General features: G+C 36.9%; 2 protein-coding genes across 2 annotated transcripts in view; one reads left to right on the top strand and one right to left on the bottom strand.

Moving 5' to 3' along the window:
- Positions 1–1,478: 1,478 nt before the first annotated feature.
- Positions 1,479–14,808, bottom strand: WDR79 (WD repeat domain 79). Its single transcript, XM_071687388.1, has 11 exons — positions 14,784–14,808; positions 13,275–13,807; positions 11,991–12,085; positions 10,764–10,890; positions 10,457–10,543; positions 9,438–9,574; positions 8,824–8,907; positions 8,104–8,219; positions 6,981–7,110; positions 4,135–4,267; positions 1,479–2,641 (listed from the first exon to the last, which is right to left on the bottom strand). The coding sequence occupies exons 2-11, from the start codon at positions 13,805–13,807 to the stop codon at positions 2,464–2,466; spliced, it is 1,620 nt and encodes a 539-aa protein (XP_071543489.1). The 5' UTR covers positions 14,784–14,808; the 3' UTR covers positions 1,479–2,463.
- An 875-nt stretch (positions 14,809–15,683) lies between these two features.
- Positions 15,684–21,701, top strand: part of Smu1 (Smu1 spliceosomal factor) — a 15,338-nt gene continuing 9,320 nt past the window's right edge. Inside the window, exons 1-3 of the mRNA XM_071687386.1 lie at positions 15,684–15,843; positions 19,468–19,678; positions 20,429–20,529. Coding sequence (XP_071543487.1) covers positions 15,818–15,843; positions 19,468–19,678; positions 20,429–20,529 — 338 coding nt within the window. The 5' untranslated portion in view covers positions 15,684–15,817. The remainder of the gene's footprint in view (positions 15,844–19,467; positions 19,679–20,428; positions 20,530–21,701) is intronic.

Genomic DNA, 21,701 nt, shown 5'->3' with positions numbered 1-21,701 from the left:
AATGAACATTGTAACACATATCTGACTTTGTTTGTCTTCCTGTAGTCACCAGATCCTCCAAACTTTTAAGATTCACAGGATATGTAAGATTCATCTTTCACATAACCATGTCTTCTCAACCATGGATAGCAGTATCTACAGCTATGCAATACCATAATTATTTCTCATTCTGCCATGCATTTTCTTAAGTATTTCTATATGATTACACATCTTACGCACCCACATACACATGTATATACATACATGTCCACACACACACATATACATACCTATACATCTCAACGTATACATATATATACACAAACAGACATACACATATATACACATCTCAACGTATACATATATATATATATATACACAAACAGACATACACATGTACATAATTCATAGTTTGCCCTTATTCATTCCTGTCGCCACCCCACCACACATGAAATGACAACCCCTTCCCCCTGCATGTGCGCAAGGTAGCGCTAGGAAAAGACAACAAAGGCCACATTCATTCACACTCAGTCTCTAACTGTCATGTATAATGCACCGAAACCACAGTTCCCTTTCCACATCCAGGCCCCAGAAAACTTTCCATGGTTTACCCCAGATACTTCACATGCCCTGGTTCAATCCATTGACAGCATGTTGACCCTGGTGTACCACATCGTTCCAGTTTACTCTATTCCTTGCACGCCTTTCATCCTCCTGCATGTTCAGGCCCCGATCACTCAGAATCTTTTTCACTCCATCTTTCCACCTCCAATTTGGTCTCTCACTTCTCGTTCCCTCCACCTCTGACGCAAATATCCTCTTTGTCAATCTTCCCTCACTCATTTTCTCCATGTGGCCAAACCATTTCAAAACACCCTCTTCTGCTCTCTCAACCACACTCTTTTTATTACCACACATCTCTCTTACCCTTTCATTACTTACTCGATCAAACCACCTCACACCACATATTGTCCTCAAACATCTCATTTCCAGCACATCCACCCTCCTCTGCACATTTCTGTCTACATCCCATACCTTGCAACCATATAACATTGTTGGAACCACTATTCCTTCAAACATACCCATTTTTGCTTTCCAAGATAACGTTCTCGTCTTCCATACATTCTTCAATGCTCCCAGAACTTTCACCCCCTTCCCCACCCTACGATTCACTTCCGCTTCCATGGTTCCATCCGCTGCCAAATCCACTCCCAGATATCTAAAACACTTCACTTCCTCCAGTTTTTCTCCATTCAAACTTACTGGGAGCTTCCAAATGACTTGTCCCTCAACCCTACTGTACCTAATAACCTTGCTCTTATTCACATTTACTCTCAGCTTTCTTCTTTCACACACTTCACCAAACTCAGTCACCAGCTTCTGCAGTTTCTCACCCAAATCAGCCACCAGCACTGTATCATCAGCGAACAACAACTGACTCACTTCCCAAGCTCTCTCATCCACAACAGACTGCATACTTGCCCCTCTTTCCAAAACTCTTGTATTCACCTCCCTAACAACCCATCCATAAACAATTTAAACAACCATGGAGACATCATGCACCCCTGCCACAAACCAACATTCACTGAGAACCAATCACTTTCCTCTCTTCCTACTCGTACACATGCCTTATATCCTCGATAAAAACTTTTCACTGCTTCTAACAACTTGCCTCCGACACCATATATTCTTAATACCTTCCATAGAGTATCTTCATCAACTCCATCATATGCCTTCTTCAGATCCATAAATGCTACATACAAATCCATTTGCTTTTCTAAGTATTTCTCACATACATTCTTCAAAGCAAATACCTGATCCACACATCCTCTACCACTTCTGAAACCACACTGCTCTTCCCCAATCTGATGCGCCATTCATGCCTTCACCATCTCAATCAATACCCTCCCATATTATTTCCCATGAAAACTCAAGAAACTTATACCTCTGTAATTTGAGCACTCACTTTTATCCCCTTTGCCTTTGTACAATGGCACTATGCAAGCATTCTTCCAATCCACAGGCACCTCACCATGAGTCATACATACATTAAATAAGCTTACCAACCAGTCAACAATACAGTCACCCCCTTTTTTAATAAATTCCACTGCAATACCATCCAAACCCGCTGCCTTGCCGACTTTCATCTCCCGTAAAGCTTTTACTACCTCTTCTCTGTTTACCAAATCATTCTCCCTTACCCTCTCACTTTGCACACCACCTTGACCAAAACACCCTATATCTTTAAAACAAAAAATCTTGGCATTGTAATTCTAAGGTAACTTTTTTATATATTTTTATTGAAAGAACACTTCCAAAGTATTCCTGATTAAGAACCTGCTCACCTGGCTATGAGTTATTCTCACAATTTTTGATGCATGAAACAAGATGTACCATCCAACATGAAGAAATTCCAAGTACTAATTAATAATCAAGATTTTCAATAACCTGAAAATTTTAGAACAAGCCCTAGTCCTATAAACATCATAATCCTCCAAGCCACCACAACTTCACTGTGTTCTCTTGCACTATCTTCTTCCGAGTAAACAGTGGTCTTTCTACTTCACTTTCAGAATTATTGTCAGAATCAGATTCTGATTCTGGTTCTGGAAAATGTCGCTGTCCCGAACTAGTAGCTATGACTGGGTAGTATGGATGTACGCTGCAAAAGGAAAATTCATGTCTTTTAACATCTTTATCTAAGCTGTGTTATAATTCTCATTTTCATGCCAAACTGTCTATCCTTCTTTAGAGAAGAAGCATCAGAAACACATAAACAATGGCCTCATTCACACATATCCAATCTCTAACTGTCAAGTATATGTAGCAAAACTAGAGACTACTATCCAAAGCTGAGACCTACAGACTATTCCACAATTTACCATAACTGTTTCATATGCTCTCATTGGGCCCATTAATAGAACAGTGCTCTCCCTATATCATAATGCTCTAACTCACTTTATCCAATGCACATCTCTCACCCTCCTGAATGTTCAAGGCCCAATATTCAAAGAGCTCCTTCACTCCATCCTCCCAATTCCTCTTTGGTGTACCCCTCCCTGTTGCTCCTATCAATGCTGACACAAACCTTTTGAGTCAGTCTCTCTTTACTCATCCTTTCCATATATCAAAATTTTTAGCAGACCTTGGTAGGTCCTCTCAATCAGATTACCCTCACTACAACACCCTTCACTGATAGTCATTTCTTACATGATCAATTCACCTTATGCCACATATCTTCAAGCACTTCCTTTCCAATACATCCACACTCTTCCCTGCTTTTGTACTTATGGCCAACGAAAAATCTACACAATGTTGTTGGGACTATTCCTCCACATACACACACATTTTATCTCCTATAATTTTCTTTACCCTTGAATGAGGGGCATGACCCAGAAAATCAATTACAATGGGAAAATTATGAAATAACAGATTAGCATTCAAAGGAAAGACATTGGAAGTTATATAAATAACCTCTGTGATGGTCTGGTACACCAATGAATGAGGAGTGGAAGATGTGGATGGTATATACATTTAATAACTTTCAACAGAAATAGAAGATGGGGAGACCTTTTTCTTTTCTTTCACATGAATCTATTTTTAAGTGACATTCATTTCATTTTCAGGCAGAGTGTTGGTGGTGAATAACATGAACGTATTTGGAATTGATACACTTTTCACACTAACACAGCATGAGGTAAAGTGGCTGGCACGTGTGGGGAGGGTATGGAAGGTGTTATTTCTTTCCTGATCTTGAGCTTAATTTCACACTTGCTCTCCTTTCTCACGCACCCACATCCAACCATCCGCCTGCTACACATTTCATACACTTGTAAGTACTGCTTCCATAAATGACTCACTCCTTGCCAACTCCTTTAGTTCATTTACTCGCACCTTTTTCCATTCTCCACACAATCTCTCTTGATATCTCTTCACACAAGCCTCTTTTCTGTTAGCTCACTCACTTTCATTACCCTTTTCCCACCCATATAACTTCCTCTGTTCCTAAAGCTTCAACAAACTTTCACATTCATCTCCACCAAGAAGTGATCTGACAACCTTCCATCTGCCTCTCTCAAAACTTATATTCATGTATTTGATACACTAAACCACCACTTTACTGTGTGGCTATAGTTTCCTACAATCTTTACTTACCTTATTCCATTAATGCAGTCTTTGTGGGCATTAAAAGATGCTGATGGCAGCATGATAGGTACATCGTCATCTTCTAAAATGATTTCACTACCAGGTTCTAGATCCCACTTTAAAACCTGACCCTTGGTACTTCCTGTCAAAATATAATTTTGATGACAATAGCTTTTCACAAAAATAGAACTGCAGAGGTGACAGGTAACACATATAAAAATTTAGGGTGGTGGTGTTAATGCAGAATAAGTGAAGAGCAAGGGGGTTTCAGGAAAGCTAGAGGATGTGTAGATCAGATTTTTTCTGTGGAAAAGACTGTGAAAGGAAAGAAGTTATACTGAGAAAGCACGTGACAAAGTTAAGTGGGATGCTGTATGGGACGTGTTAAGGATGTATGGGGTAAGGAGACAACTACTGGATGGTGTAAAGGCAAATGCATGTGTAAGAGTGAATTGAGAGTTGAGCTACATGTGACTGTAAGGCAGGGGTGTGTTATGACACCATGGCTTTTTGACATATATATGGTGTGAGGTGGTTTGATTGAGTAAGTAACGTAAGGGTAAGAGAGATGTGTGGAAATAAAAAGAGCGTGGTTGAGAGAGCAGAAGAGGGTGTTTTGAAATGGTTTGGGCACATGGAGAGAATGAGTGAGGAAAGATTGACCAAGAGGATATATGTGTCGGAGGTGGAGGGAACGAGGAGAAGTGGGAGACCAAATTGGAGGTGGAAAGATGGAGTGAAAAAGATTTTGTGTGATCGAGGCCTGAACATGCAGGAGGGTGAAAGGAGGGCAAGGAATAGAGTGAATTGGATCGATGTGGTATACCAGGGTTGACGTGCTGTCAGTGGATTGAATCAGGGCATGTGAAGCGTCTGGGGTAAACCATGGAAAGCTGTGTAGGTATTGTATATTTGCGTGTGTGGACGTATGTATATACATGTGTATGGGGGTGGGTTGGGCCATTTCTTTCGTCTGTTTCCTTGCGCTACCTCGCAAACGTGGGAGACAGCGACAAAGCAAAAAAAAAAAAAAAAAAAAAAAAATATGGATAATATATATGGATAGAGTGATATGAGAGATGAAAGTAGTCTAAAATTGTCCAAGCTTTTGTCATATTTTCAAGAACTCTTTTGGGGGAATAACACAAAAATAGTACAAAGAGTTATTTGAATAAAAGTTAAGTGAGGAATAAGGCTCACTGCCTGACCTAGTAATGCATAAAGAACAGTACCTGGGGTAGATGGCCTATGACTTGACATTGGACCTGATATGTCACATTTGAGGAAGAGGTCATGATATTGTTGTAATATACTTCTTACCTAGCTTTCCAGTGATCATTTTATGATTTATTTTATTCTGGCGATGCAAGAAGTCACAATGCTGGTTGTCATCTCAGCATTTTTGTATTTTTGTATATGCGTGGTGACCTCTCTCAGTATTCCTGAGGTGAACTAGGTACATACAGCTAACAGACAGTTGCCTAAAGAACAGTACCTGGGGTAGATGGCCTATGACTTGATATTGGACCTGATATTTCATTTTTGAGGAAGAGGTCATGATATTGTTGTAGTATACCTCTTACATAGCTCTCTGGTGATCATTTTGTGATTTATTCTATTCTGGCGATTCAAGAAGTCACAATGCTGGTTGTCATCTCAGCATTTTCATATATGCATGGTGAGCTCTCTCAGTATTCCTGAGGTGAACTACACACATACAGCTAACAGACAGTTGTGTGCAAATGTTTATAACATCTATAAATTTGTGATGCTGGCTTTTTCTAAAGGCTTTTGTTTGTAATGAGGGCTCTATAATACTATATATTTAACAGTAAATAGTTTACCGACATTGCTATTACAGTGAGTTTGTGGAGATGTATACTACTGGTAGCACTTAAAATAACATGAAATAACATCTCCCCTATATATTTATTTATTCATTATACATAATAGCTGTTTCCAGCGTCAGTGAGGTAACGCCATGAAACATGAAGAACGGTCCATCCACTCATATATATATAGCATTGATGGGATGACCTTGATTTTAGTGCCTTAGCTGCCCGTGCCATCTCAGCTAAAAAAAAAAATCCCTAAGATCAATGATGAGAAAAACCATGAAGGGAGAAGAATAAAGATAGATCTTATGCAGAAATAAATATGACCAATATTACTCCTACCTAAATCCAACATACAGAAATGGTCATGAGGAGGAAGAAAAGAGACACAGAAATGAAAATGAGAAAAGATATATAAATCCAAAGAAACAAGGAAATTTGCTAGAAGAAGGAAAAGAAGAAATGTGATGGTGGTGGAATTACTGTAAACTAGAGAGCAAGAGATCTGACGTCAAATGATTAAATAAACAAAGAAATAAGGAATATGATAGGGCATTGATTTTAAAGGCAAGTAGAGGAGATAACATGAGCAAAAGAATGTAAGACTATAGTTTGATTATGTACAAAGTCAAATACAAGCAGAGGGGACACGACACTAAAAGAAAATACCATCAATTGTTGATGTACAAAAGATTGGAATAAAATTATATGAAATATGATTTAAGATTATTTTTTTATAAGCAAGTCTGCCTTGAGAAGTCAACAGGGAATCACGTACATAACTTGTCAGCAAACCTTCCACTTCAACTACATGAACATAAACTTTGAAATTAAAGCACTCAGAAGTGCTTTGCATAGAGATGGTATGCAATGGATGTGTTATGCTGTCACTCTTCTTGTTCTTGGATATGAAAATATTCCCTGGGCCTCCATAGCTAACATATATGTGCAGACTTTGTGCAAGAGTAAAAAACTGTTTTGAGAACACATTAAACAGAAATGGATGGTGATAAAGCATACCTGATATGAGATATCTGCAAAGTTGTGGTTCCAAGTCAAAATATATCCTTTGGTTAGTAGACACTTCTCGTCTGTATCCACATAATATTTTTCCAATATTTCTCATGTCCCAACATAGAATTTCATTGTTCTTGAAAGAAAAGCATAGTCAGAATAAGTTAAATAAGTTAAAAAATTGCACACTATTAAAGTCACCGCAGTCATAAGGAAATTTAATGAGATCAGTTTGAAGTTTCTGAAAATCAAAAGTAACTACAATAAAAACTTATATGAACAGCAAATATGGGTGACATCCCAGTTACCTATGTCAGATATTTATAGGAAAAAAAATATAAATCTTTATGATTATTCCTAAGTCATCCTTAAGGAACTGAGCTGAAGTCAAATCTATGGAACATATTTGCATGTAAATGCACTGCAAACTCCAATTAATTATGCATTCAGAACTTCCTTCCATAATGATTAAACAAGGGGAACTGCCTATCCTGCTATGAGGCAAACATATGGAAATGAAAAAGCTAACCAGCTCATCAACGTGCAAAAATGTTTCTTCCGTGATATTTATAAGTCTGAGCTTCTCGTCATTCAGCAATCAAAACTTACAGCATTTGCAATGAAAGCAGTTCTACATATTGATATGCAAGTTTATGAACATTTTATCATGTATAATTATGAGTTACAGTGCTAATAAGAATGTGTACACACACACACAAAAGGCGGATCATGAGGGCACAGAACCCAGTGATATGAAACTGATCAAATATATGATGGATGGAAAAGGGGAGATCTGATTACACCCTAAAAGTTTGTTGATCAATGTGGCAATATTAGTATTGAGCAGTTCTTTGGAATAAGAAGGATATGATTAATGTGAAGGCACAACAAGCATCTAAATATAAAAGAGCCAGAAAATAAGTGAGAAAATACTTCAGAAATAAGATAGCAGTTAGGAGAAGATAAAATGTATGCAATGAACATTTACAGGCTCAAAAAAAAAGCTCAAGAAAGTGTGTAAGAAAATAAGGGGGTGAGGTGGGGCCCCATTAGCATAAATGTTCCTTCCTGTATACACAAAAATGAAGCAAAAATGAGGTTACCATACACACACACACACAAACAATACCTTGCGGGTTCCAGAGAAGAGTTTGGTACCATCTGCAGAGAACTGGATGTGAGTAACACCGCCCAAGCAACCCTCCATCCGGCAAAACAGATTATTATTCTGAGAGTTGTAAAGACCTGTCAGTCCATGATGGAAAAAAATAAAATGAACAATTCATCTATGAATATCCTAAAGCGTGTTTCACAATAATCATGTCTTCAGTAATTTCATTCCATTTGTCCACTACCCTTATACTATAAATGTACTTTACATCTTTTAAATAAGTTTCTTGCTTGATTTCATACATGACCTCTGATTTTTGTCTTATCCCAACATCTTTTGAGGAACTGTCTTCTGTCTACACCATTAACCTATTTAAAAACTTACAAGGTTGTGATCAAGTCATCCCTTACTCTTATTTCTTCCAAGGTGGGCAAATTTAAAGCTTCTTGCCTTTCCAAGTTACTCAACTATCTCAATTGAAATTCTGAGCAGTAATTCATCTTCCACAAAGGTGTACCATACCACAAAAGCACACCATCCACTGTCTATAATGTGATGTTTTTTCTCTTCTGTGCCTAGCTTCAAGTTTTTCTACTTATTAACAAGCAAGATTTACTGTCCATCTAAGAAATTCAATCTACACTAATAACAGCCTCTTAAAACACCTGCAAACTGACAATGTTTTTTTGTCACATTTACAGTCAACTAGATTTATTGATGTCTGACTAAATTACTTACCCAGAGAGCCAAGGTAGCTGCCAGCAGCAAACACAGTTGGCAGCTGTGGGTTAAAGGCCATGCATGAGATTATACCCGGGTGACCTGGAGCAGAAACAACAACTGTTATTTCTAGCCAGTTCTGCAATGGCATTTCTTATATTCTATTTAAATACCTTTAGTCAATTTAAGGTTTTTCCTCTATATATCATTCATATCTTCCTAACTGACACTAAAACCCTATATCATGAAGAGCCAATTCTTTAAAAATAGCAACTAATAAATGTCAATACTTACATGCTCAGATATAACATTTTATGCACATTTACTATTCTGTTTAACATTGAAAGAATCGATATTCAGGCTTTCACTAAAGACTAAGAGTAAAGCGTTTATAAAATATGTACATGGGTGACAGAAATACTATAACAAAAAATGAGGGGAGGTTCTCTTTCCCAGAGCATGATGGATAACATAATTACACTGAAATAAAAGGGAAGGGGCTACCTTATATTTGACAAAAATATGAGTGACACTACAAAATACAATTTTTATAACATATATATAAAAGAATGAGACTTAAGATCATGAAACACTTTGCAAGAATGATAATGAGCCTTTTCAAGGCCACTCACCCTTAGTATCTATCTTGTCAAAATATCTGCCAGGACGATTGGTTTGGAAAACACGGATGCACTTGTTAAAGCCACAGAAAATCTTTGAACCATCCAGATTTAAGCTAACACTGTATGCAGCCACCAACTGGTCAAGACTGTTAAAAACAAACAAGTCAATAAAATATCCAGAAAATAATTTCTATATATTACTGATGATATCTAAGAAGTCTAGCATATGCATAAACAAATACATCTAGCACTACCTTGTGAAGAAATTCTAAAGGGTTGATCTTCCTTGCTTTTCTAAGCATTAACCCCCTTGTCTTACTAATATCCTAAAAAATGAAAGAATGCATGCTCTTACAGATTAGTCAGGCAGTTTGAGGGTACAGTATAAATGCCTATTTCCACTCCCTACATAGAATGATAATGCACCCTTTGGAGATATTTATCCTGTGATTTTACTATTTTTTCCACTGGGAGGTCCATAATGCTTCTAGTAAATGCAAAAAATGCATTAAAACAGAACTGAGCCAAAGATACCTAAACTTTAACTCCTACTATCTACAGGAACTCTTGATTTTAGGAGTCTTATTTTACAAAGACTTTCAAGCCTGTCAGGTCAGGCCTGCAACTTTTTCTCATCAATGTCCATTATAATATCCACCTCAGTCTATTGAAAATTATATACATAAGTCTATGTATCAAGTTACACTTTAGTCAGATGAGATTCATTAGAGTTACCATCTTATTAAGTAAATGTTAAGTGTTCCACTGTCGATAGACATGATCATGATTTTTCGGTCAAGCTAAGTATTTCAAGGACATATCCTGTACAAACTGATATATTCAGACAAGGATAATTTTTTATGCCTCACATGGAATTTTTAAGTTGCAGAAAAAAATTGAGGAAAACCTGGTAAAGAACATGCATTTTCTGGGTACTAAAATTTAGGAATAAATAGACAATGTATTTTCAAATTTTGTGGATATCTGGACACTCAAATATGTTCAACTGTAGTTCGACTAGTACTTACTGGTCATAAGAAGGATAACTGCAGATAAGCTGGCCAGTCCAGGAATCCCATAAATGAACTGGATGATCACGACATGTCACAGCAAAACTGGAGAAAAATAAATCTTGTGAGCTGTGATTCCAAATTCTCAATCTTGAATGAAAACAACCACTGATTCAAATATGTTCAGAAAATTTTGGCTATTTTTCTGACATTTTCCATCTCCATTTATGCATATATCCAACAAAGTATCTTAACTCATAAGTGAATGATTTATGGGCTGCACAAAGACCCTGAATTTTTATACACGAGTAAAAGGAATGCCTACCAGCAAGTACGATGATCATCTGAGTGCATAAAAGGATACCATGCATAGTCATATATTAACTCCCTTTCGTGTATAGTAACAGCAGCCTTTGAGTACGTTTTGCATTCTTCCATAAACCAAGATTCTCCTGTAATAATAAATCAGGTTTTATAATTCTATATAATATAATACTTTAAACTAAAACTAAACAGATTCATTACAAGGAATTGAAAGTTTACATATCTTATATGACATGTGGTATGTATAAAATTATTAAAAGAACTAAGCTGTTTATATCTTATATCACCAAAAAGTAAAGGATACACAATAAATGATAAGATCCTGCAATATGCATATAAACAAGGTAAACAATACCTTATATAATTGTTTTACATAATTTTCGGTGAGAATGAATGTGGACATATGTAACCTTTGATGTGCATTTACTTAAATGTTGAAAAATATCAGAGAAGAAAAGATTTTGGATTGTACTATTTCAAATATAAGGGTATGGGTGCATGTGTTGGGGGAAGTTTCTGTCTGGTTGCTGCATGTCCTGTTCTGTGCATAGTTCCTTATTCATGACAGTAAAGTCTGTGGAGGTGATGCCACTGAGTGTAGTTGGAGCACCTGATGGAATAGTGCCTTTTTGTGATGGATGTTAGGTACTATGAGCAGAGGTACACTGGTAGTCTAGATTTAGCGTTAATGTCACCAGTTTGCATTAGTAATTGGAAGATGATGACTGGGCCATCATCTCCCAATAGTGAAAAAAAAAAATGTGTGAATATGTAAGATGTTTGGGTACAACCAATGGTCCAGCACAGTGGCTGAGGACAGTCTGAGGCTGTGCTATGCATGGCAGCAGGATAGTTGTCTACTTTAGGGGGGTAGACCACTGTTGTGCATATTCCTTTGGTGTTTTTATCTCTTAATTCTCCCTCTCTCTTTTCACACTTTCCTTATGCATACCTGTTGAAGTAATCATCACTGTTTACAATAATATCTTGAGGATATGTGATAGATGTCTCACCTCTATGGCATTCAAATTAGATTTTATTGTTCTTCAGCATACATTTTACTCTATACTGTGAAATTTTTAGTATTTTATGGTGTGGGGATCTCCAAATGATATACCTGACCAAGATTATTTGAGTGTTACCTTATTATGAATGCAGAAGAGGTCTATGTGACAAAGAAATATTCATGCAGTTACTTAAGCATACTGGAGGACATAATATTCCTTACTCTGAAACTCTCCATTAACAACCGCTGTTGGTAGACTTAGAAGCCGCAGTTTGCAATCTTCACTCCCTACCAGCAGACAAGAGCCATCTGGTGACCTTCATAAAATTGACAGAGCACTGTATTAACAAAAACAAATAATTTCTGTAACAAGTAAGAACAATACTAATGACTTAATTGATGCATATTTCTCAAAATTGCTAAATTTCTTGACTATGGGTTCAGTTTTGAACAAAGAGCTAACTAATCTTCAATAACTCTTGGAAACATGAAAATGAACAGGAAATTATTCAAACACATCACTCAGTTGCAGTAAAATTTTCTCTACTATTTTGTCATTGGTGAAAAGCTACATTCACTTGTTCCCACAATTTACTAGACTCATCTCTAAGTACCACTCAAACCGTGTACAAAGTCGTATTAAATTTTTTTACTATGGATAGAATTAAAAAATGATTAACAAATGTAGGTCCAGAAATTTAATAAACCATTTCTTTCTGAGGCAATAACCCACAAGCACGAATAAGGTTATAACCTCATTCTCTATCTTTCTGGTAGGGAAATGCTGACTTTCCCAATTTTCACTATCCTCCCATCATGCTCATTACTGGCCCACCTTCAGCCAATCATGATCTAACAAAGAGGTGATGTGATGAAACACTCATTCCTGGCTGTTCAACAGCATAAGATTCACAGATTGTTGGGATCAACCCAAAAGTTGTCACAACTGGTACAGAAAAAGGCTAAAAAAAGGGGTAAGGAGCTATTTTGAAGGAGATGCCTGAAGACTTAACTTAAATGCCTCAAAAAGTCTGCTATGAAAATGTATCTCTATTTCCAGCAGTTAGACGTAGAAAAAACTTTCTTTTCAAGAGATGTACAGAATGAACTGAACTGAACCAGAGCATGTAAAGCTTTGGAACTCTCTACCTTCTCATATCTTTCCCAATAACTATGACCTAACGCATTTTAAAAGGCAGGTTTTCATTTTCTCCAAAATTCATAAATATTTCCCTTGTCTCTTTTTTTTCACTTTCATAATCCTCTCTATACTTAAATTAAGGCCTGGATTTGATTGGACTTTTGTCCATGACTGGAGTCTCTTATGTAGAAAAAAGCCAGTACAAAAATACAGAAATGATAATCCCAGAACAACTGATCTAATCCTCAATGCTATAAATATTCTAAGCCTTGATAGGATGCCCAGTATGATATTTTTTCCACTCTTAAGTTCCAAAAGGTTAAAACATTCAAAATCAAACCTCTTCACCAATGTTCAGAACTCACCATTTACATCCCTTGGTGAAGTTGCCCTGTGGGGTCTTGAATTCTTCCTCGTAATTAAGTGCCAATATTGGACAATCAAACTTAAAGCTCGCAGATGGTAAGTACCTATTATCGTCCTTCATTGTTACTGATGCTTTAAAATCACTGACTCTATCATTTGCCTCACATACTCCATTATCAAGTTTTGATAAAGTACATTCTGGATGATTTGTGTTTAATGTATTAAGACTACTATGGCTTTCAGTTGGTTTCTGACATTTTTCCAAACCTGACCTTGATTCATCATCTGAAGACTGTGCTAGATCTGTTAATTCATTTCCATGATGAATATCTATATCTGGATTAAAATCAAATCTCATTTCCAAGTGATCTTTTACTACAGTCTCTTTTCTAGCATATATTTCATCACAAGCATTTTCTGGCAACATGAGAGCATCAAACTGAGCCAAACTTTGTGAAATGTGTTTCTGCAATTGCATGATTTCAATGTTATCCAATAATTCTTTCTCCTCGATGACTGGTTCTTCATCCATCTGCAATTAAAGATATTCATACATCAAATTATTTTGACACTTTGCTGTCTTGTAATTGATTCTAAATTTAGTATTGAATAAGAGAAATATATATGCTATCATAACATAAACGCATAGATAATACAATATGAACAATACATTTATGAAAAAAAGACACTTTACACTGAGCAAAATTCATTTTCATATCTAATACTGTACATGGTGTTGAGCTGAATCTCGTCTACACAATTCAGTCACAGTACACGCGCAAATCATTAAAATTATCATCTTCTAAAAGGAAAAAGAAACTTGCTTTTCTAATTCATCATTCACTTTATCTCTGATTCCTACACATGACAATACATGGTACTTTGTTCTTGATAATGTGTGAGAGGGTTGAATTAACCAACAACACTTTAAAGAATAGCCTTCCGGCTAAATTCTTCAAGAACGCGTCATGTCTTGTGAGACACTTAGCTGGGCTCAGTCCAGGCACCACTGCTTGTCTTGATATATGTAAACAGGATATACCAAGAAGAGTTAAAAAAGGGAAGACAAAAATCTGATAAATTATCCATGTTTGTTGTATAATTCTCAGATTTGGCAGGCCGTACGAAATCAGCTTATCCCGTTTTTGTTATCTTTGGTGGATGAGTTTGAAAGTTAGTGTGAATATTGGCAAATACTACTCTCTTTACACATAGTTCTAAGAAGTGACTTTCTTCTAAGGCGCCAGTAGCACTCTGGCCTCTGATGGCTCTCGGGTGTCGATAAAATTTCGGCTCTTTGTGACATAACTATACATTTACTAAGGCAACTAATGGCTACTTTCCATTTTTTCTACATTTATCACTGCGTCTCATTTCACCTTTTTAAGTACATTTTACATGATACAGTGCTTCAAGTTTAATACCCCTGGCAAAGTGAAGAAGTATTCTTTGAAATGTAAAAGTATCTCCAAAATTCACTCTCAGCTTTCGGGAATACACAGGTCAACCTCTTGTCTCTGAAGGGTGCAAACCTCATCGAGCCGATGTTTATAAACAATGTGTTCAGATGGCTTGGGTGTGTTCTTATTGAGCTGTCATGTTCAGATGATGCCACCTAAAACCCAAAATCTGATTCTTCTCTTAAGGAATTGTGCCGTTCCAAGAAAACCCTCTAATATGATTAAGGAGGGTGAATCCGGTAAAGTCATCTTGCCCAAATTTTTTGTTGGTTCAAGGGAGAATTCCTCATGCATTCATTTTTACAAGAGTATGAATCCAATTCCCCCTTGCATATAGCAGTTAAATATCGATTGATTGTGGCAAAATACATAAACAGAGAATATTTTTAGTTTTGCATGGGATAGCATATAAAGTATATGTAAACACTTATTTCCAATATGAACTTCATAATACATACAAAATGATTAGTAACAGAAATTGAAGAATGATAATGAGAGCTCAAAGTATAATTGAGCTAGAAACAAAATTATATGGCTACATAATGACTAAATTCTAGTTTTAAAGAGCTGAGAGCCTGAGTACAGTTTCTATCACCAACATAGAGGGATTAAAAATTATGAAAATGTTCCATAAAACCGATTCAATGGTAGACATAATAATAATATATAGAAAGACTATTTGAATCAAAATTTATTAAAACTATCGTAAATATATTGTTTAATTGCCTTTTCAGCATGTTCGTTGGCTAGTTCGAGCGCACCCATCGCGTGGGTATACTTGAAATACCATTGAAATATAGGAATATCATGATTTTGATTTATAAGAAGGTGATAGAAAAAATGTATTTCCGTATGAATAAGAAGGAAGGAATGGTTACAACTGGGTTAATCGATCTGCCTTCTATTAGGTGTCAAGTGAGACTTATGTTCGCTACGTAGATGTAACTCCAGACGTTATGAACGGAGTGGAAGCGTTCGCTACCCGTACAGCCGTCCAATATATAAACAATAAGTCGCGAAAGAGTGTAAACTTCATGTATGATATAAAAGACAATTACATTAAAGAATCGTAATCTAGCAGGATGTCGATAGAAATTGAGTCAGCGGAGTAAGTAATATACATACCATTACCTCAGATTGTGTTATTCTTGTAACTAAGTGCTTTTAGTAATGTAGTTCATACAATAATGCGGTTTATAGGTGGCCGCAAACTCAAACTGGCATGCTGGAGTTAAACTGAACGGAACTGGACAATTTTTAACCTGATCTAAGGGGGCCCAACCATGCTAGCATTTCTTGGATACCATAACCTTTTAATGGCCCATAAACAACAAAGGGTAGGGAAACCTGTCATGGAATAGTGTAATATGATTTGCAGGGTTTAGTCTTTCAAAGACGCATACGTATCTTATGCAAATTCATATTAGCCTTTTACTACTGACTCATGATAACATAGATTGTCATGTCTACTTAGCTTATGACTTTATATACAGGACTTACATTTTGGGGTTAATGTGATTGTATGTGCTAAACCTAATGTTTAGGGTCTCCCTAAGCATTATATTCTTAGAGGACTGAAGTAGGATAGGTGAAACACACCTTCATATGCTGCAGCTGACCAACTTCACTCATGATATATATGCTTTTATTAGCAATTTGTTTCCTTTTTGTACATATACTTCCTGTGTATTATTGTTTAGCAGTAAATGCTACACGGTTAGTTTTGAACTCATTGAAGTCCACATAAATCCAAGATTCAGTAGTTGACTGGGTCTCATACATTATTACAAGTGTAATGTACAGATCTCACTGCAATCCCTTTGGATTTCATTGTTTAGGAAGACTCAATTTCAGAGCTGGAATCCTTTTGTGTTTTGGTGGATTGTAGATTATAAACATATGCACTGAAAAGAAAAAAATTTAAAATTAAGATTGTGTTATGAGTAGACTAGGTCTTCAGTTTTGCAGATGTGTTTCACTGATCCTTCTGATGATGTAATGCTGTTCTTCCCTCTGAAATCCTAGAGAAGTTTATTTATTTATTTATTTTGCTTTGTCGCTGTCTCCCGTGTTAGTGAAGTAGCGCAAGGAAACAGACAAAAGAATGGCCCAACCCACCCACATACACATGTATATACATACACGTCCACACACACAAATATACATACCTATACATCTCAATGTACACATATATATACACACAGACATATACATATATACACATGTACATAATTCATACTGTCTGCCTTTATTTATTCCCATCGCCACCTCGCCACACATGGAATAACAACCCCCTCCCCCCTCATGTGTGCGAGGTAGCACTAGGAAAAGACAACAAAGGCCCCATTCGTTCACACTCAGTCTCTAGCTGTCATGTAATAATGCACCGAAACCACAGCTCCCTTTCCACATCCAGGCCCCACAGAACTTTCCATGGTTTACCCCAGACGCTTCACATGCCCTGGTTCAATTCATTGACTGCACGTCGACCCCGGTATATCACACCGTTCCAGTTCACTCTATTCCTTGTGCATCTTTCACCTTCCTGTATGTTCAGGCCCCGATCACTCAAAATCTTTTTCACTCCATCTTTCCACCTTCAATTTGGTCTCCCACTTCTCCTCGTTCCCTCCACCTCTGACACATATATCCTCTCGGTCAATCTACCCTCACTCATTCTCTCTATGTGACCAAACCATTTCAAAACACCCTCTTCTGCTCTCTCAACCACACTCTTTTTATTTCCACACATCTCTCTTACCCTTACATTACTTACTCGATCAAACCACCTCACACCACATATTGTCCTCAAACATCTCATTTCCAGCACATCCACCCTCCTGCGCACAACTCTATCCATAGCCCACGCCTCGCAACCATACAACATTGTTGGAACCACTATTCCTTCAAACATACCCATTTTTGCTTTCCGAGATAATGTTCTCGACCTCCAAACATTTTTCAAGGCTCCCAGAATTTTCGACCCCTCCCACACCCTATGATTCACTTCCGCTTCCATGGTTCCATCCGCTGCCAGATCCACTCCCAGATATCTAAAACATTTTACTTCCTCCAGTTTTTCTCCATTCAAACTTACGTCCCATTTGACTTGACCCTCAACCCTACTGTACCTAATAACCTTGCTCTTATTCACATTTACTCTTAACTTTCTTCTTTCACACACTTTACCAAACTCAGTCACCAGCTTCTGCAGTTTCTCACATGAATCAGCCACCAGCGCTGTTTCATCAGCGAACAACAACTGACTCACTTCCCCAAGCTCTCTCATCCGCAACAGACTGCATACTTGCCCCTTTTTCCAAAACTTGCATTCACCTCCCTAACAACCCCATCCATACACAAATTAAACAACCATGGAGACATCACACACCCCTGTCACAAACCTACATTCACTGAGAACCAATCACTTTCCTCTCTTCCTATACATACACATGCCTTACATCCTCGATAAAAACTTTTCACTATATATATATATATATATATATATATATATATATATATATATATATATATATATATGTATATATATATCTTTTTCTTTCATACTATTCACCATTTCCCACATTAGCAAGGTAGCGTTAAGAACAGAGGACTGGGCCTTTGAGGGAATATCCTCACCTGGCCCCCCTTCTCTGTTCCTTCTTTTGGAAAATTGAAAAAAAAAAACGAGAGGGGAGGATTTCCAGCCACCCGCTCCCTCCCCTTTTAGTCGCCTTCTACGACACGCAGGGAATACGTGGGAAGTATTCTTTCTCCCCTATCCCCAGGGATAACAAATGATACACGTGTACATATATTACGGAAAGCAGCGGATTCTTCAGCAATCGAAATTCTTCAGATCATCCATAGAAAAGTTGTATTATCGGGTCTTCAAGTTCCGCAAGATCACATATGTTGCTTTTGACTATTCGACCATAAATGCCACACTCGAGCTCCGTGCAACGGTTCGAAGGGTCTTTCCATTTATCGCCGAATTTGTGCAGCCCAGAGCCGTCCACACAGCCACTTAACAAGGGAGACGAGGGGGTTGCGCTGGTCGTGGTTACACTGCAATCCCATGTAGGGCAACATTCTCCCGGGGGCGTATATTCCCAGCAGCTGGGGTGAGGAGGTCTTTGTTTACAAGTCTTGTGAGACGTCTCAATTCGATCCTTAAGACATATACTTGTAGTGCAGGGATCAGGGTGCCATAAGTCATACAGGTGATGATATATTCCATCATCATCAGTGCAGCCGCTGCATTTCCATTCCTTGCAGCAATATCCTTCTGGAATGTATCCAAAACACGAAGGTACATATATATATATACATATCTGGCCCAATATGTCTCAGTATTACCTGTTTAGTTAACCTAATTCAACCAGCAAGTCATTTATAACTTAGTTAAGCTAATATCCTGATTTAGCTTTCCTAACTATCTAAGCAGTGTGATATATTTTAGCTACCACAGTAAACCTTACATTTGGTTAGGCTAGCAAGTATAGCATAGCTTAACTGATATAGAAAATATGACTTAGCTACCTAGCAAAGGTGAAAAGCTCCAGCTTTATGTCCAGTGCATGGTCATTCAAGTAAGCTACCTAGCAAAGGTGAAAAGCTCCAGCTTTATGTCCAGTGCATGGTCATTCAAGTAAATTTTATCAGAATCAGAATACATCAGTTTATGTTCTATATGCATATATATTTATTTTATGATGTTTTATCTTTACAGTGTAATCCGATTGATCCAACAGTACCTTAAGGAGAACAATCTTGGGCGAACTTTGCGAGCATTGCAAGAAGAGACTTCAATCACGCTTAATACTGTGGATTCTGTCGAGAGCTTCATGGCAGATATAAATCAAGGGCACTGGGACACTGTACTCAAGGCAATCCAGACCCTGAAACTTCCTGACAAAAAACTTATTGATTTATATGAACAGGTGTGTTTATTGAATAAGAGTTAAGTGGAGATTTTTTGTTGCTCCTTGTGAGCATTTTTCAGCATATATCAGGATTATGTAATTACAGGCAATACAGATTTGGAATATTGTGTGATTCTGATTAACTTTACAGTATGTGTGCATTGTGTAATCCATTTCTAGGCATTTTTTTATTATAGAAATATTAATTATTGGTTAAATTAATGTATTGAATTTGTGACTAGAGATAGCTAATTGCAAAGACTTACAGAGATATGAAAAATTGATAAATGGCAATGTTTAGAGCTAGAGAAAGGAAAATTCATTGTATACACCAAACTTACAGCATGGCCTTGTCTATTATTTGTATGCAAAAATATTTGTGTCAATATTTTTTATGTACATTATTTCATTCATTTTTTCATGGACAACATGCATATTGTTACATATACCTTGGTGGCACCACCACATGCAAGCAGTTGATCATGCTAGAGTGAATGCCTGTTATTGTTTGCAAGATTTATGAACTGATTTAGCAAGGAAGAAGTGTGAGAAGAAAAATATAGTGCTTCCACGTAGTCATGTAAAAATTTTGATATTTAGATATTTCTATTCATATGATGTGTTACATTACATAAGCTATATAATAATTTGCTGTTACAATTAACTTCTCTAAAAGCATGTATGTCCTTTACATTTGCTGTAATTAATTTCCTTCTGCATTTAGTGCATTTATTATATACAGATGTTCAGTTATATAATAACCAACAGGTTGTTCTGGAATTGATTGAATTGCGAGAGCTAGGGGCTGCAAAGTCAGTCCTGCGCAACACTGATCCTCTTATCATGCTGAAGCAAACTATGCCTGAAAGGTAGGCAAGTTCCAACAGCTGTATCCAGTATTTGTTTCAGTAGTAATTCAAAGTGATTTCATTTCTCAGAACTTTGGGATGACTCATAATTTACTTGTGTATGATGTGAATGTATGCCATTGCCTTAAAATAGTGATTTTAAATTGAGACTCATAATTCACTTCTCTGTGGAGTAGATCCCTCTAAGGTTGCAGTTGGTTATTAAAAAAAAATAAGCTATCAAGGAAAGACAACCATGATCAACATGCAAATTATAGATATCAGAATCGTAAAGAAAAACCATAATGCATGTTTATTCTAGAAGACATGGGTGAGCACAAGAATTTTGAAGTCCAGAAACTTGTTAGACATATCCTCTACTGGGAAAGGGATAGATGCAAATTCATAAAGCTTGTAGACTTCTGTCTCTGTATGTCTTCATAACTGCTCCCAATTTTGTGGGGTGGTTAAGGTGTATATAGCCTTTTAAATCACTCATAGATATCCTTAACTCATTTCCAGTGTGTTAAAGTGAAACTTGAATTTACTTGTCTGTTTTTCCAATTGGGTAATCGTGTAATCGTGTTTTTTCATCAGAAAAGTTGATTTATCTGCATGTTTGCTCTTAAAATGGCTGTGCAATTTTTTAGTGTTGCCATGCCTTCTTTGCAAATTAAGCACACAGCTTTTCCATTTGCAGTGGTAAACTGCATTGTTTGTGGAGAAGAGACCAGTTCTGATGCATATATATATGCCAGCTAGAGGATGGATGTAAGTGAATAAGGCCATTTCTTCAGCTGTACTTGGCACTACCTTGCTAAGGCTGGAAAAAGTGAACATATATGAAAGAAAGAAAAAAAAAATAATGAATTGTGTTTCACATATGCAGTATTCATGAAATATACAGTAAATATCAATACCAATCTTGAGGTTACTTCTTGTTGCTGCTGTGCTGGTCTAAGGGTGATTGCAGGTTTGTGGGTAATTCACTTATATTGCAACAGTGCCAGATTATGGAACTTCAGATTAGGGATTTTCAGCTTTTATATATATATATATACTTACTACTTACTTATTTCCTGCCCCAGGAATCCCTTTTAACTTTAAGAGGCTTCTGCAGCACTGAAGAAGTTGGTTATATCCACCAGTCAGGACGATAGGTCATAAAGTGTTGTAATGTGCGTAAGTCAGTG

The sequence above is a fragment of the Panulirus ornatus genome, chromosome 43 (assembly GCF_036320965.1).
Source record: "Panulirus ornatus isolate Po-2019 chromosome 43, ASM3632096v1, whole genome shotgun sequence".
In the NCBI taxonomy this organism is placed as follows: domain Eukaryota; kingdom Metazoa; phylum Arthropoda; class Malacostraca; order Decapoda; family Palinuridae; genus Panulirus; species Panulirus ornatus.
The sequence above is the reverse complement of the archived record's forward strand: the minus strand, read 5'-3'. Positions and strand labels throughout refer to the sequence as shown.

What these genes read in the sequence shown, in the direction of transcription:
- WDR79 (XM_071687388.1), bottom strand. Translation starts at nt 13,807, where the DNA reads ATGGATGAAGAACCAGTCATCGAGGAGAAAGAATTATTGGATAACATT. An exon ending in TCTTCTCTGGAACCCGCAAG is followed by an intron (nt 7,111 to 8,103) that starts GTATTGTTTGTG and finishes TTTTCTTTCAAG; the next exon opens with AACAATGAAATTCTATGTTG. An exon ending in GACTGCATTAATGGAATAAG is followed by an intron (nt 2,642 to 4,134) that starts GTAAGTAAAGAT and finishes TTCCTTTTGCAG; the next exon opens with CGTACATCCATACTACCCAG.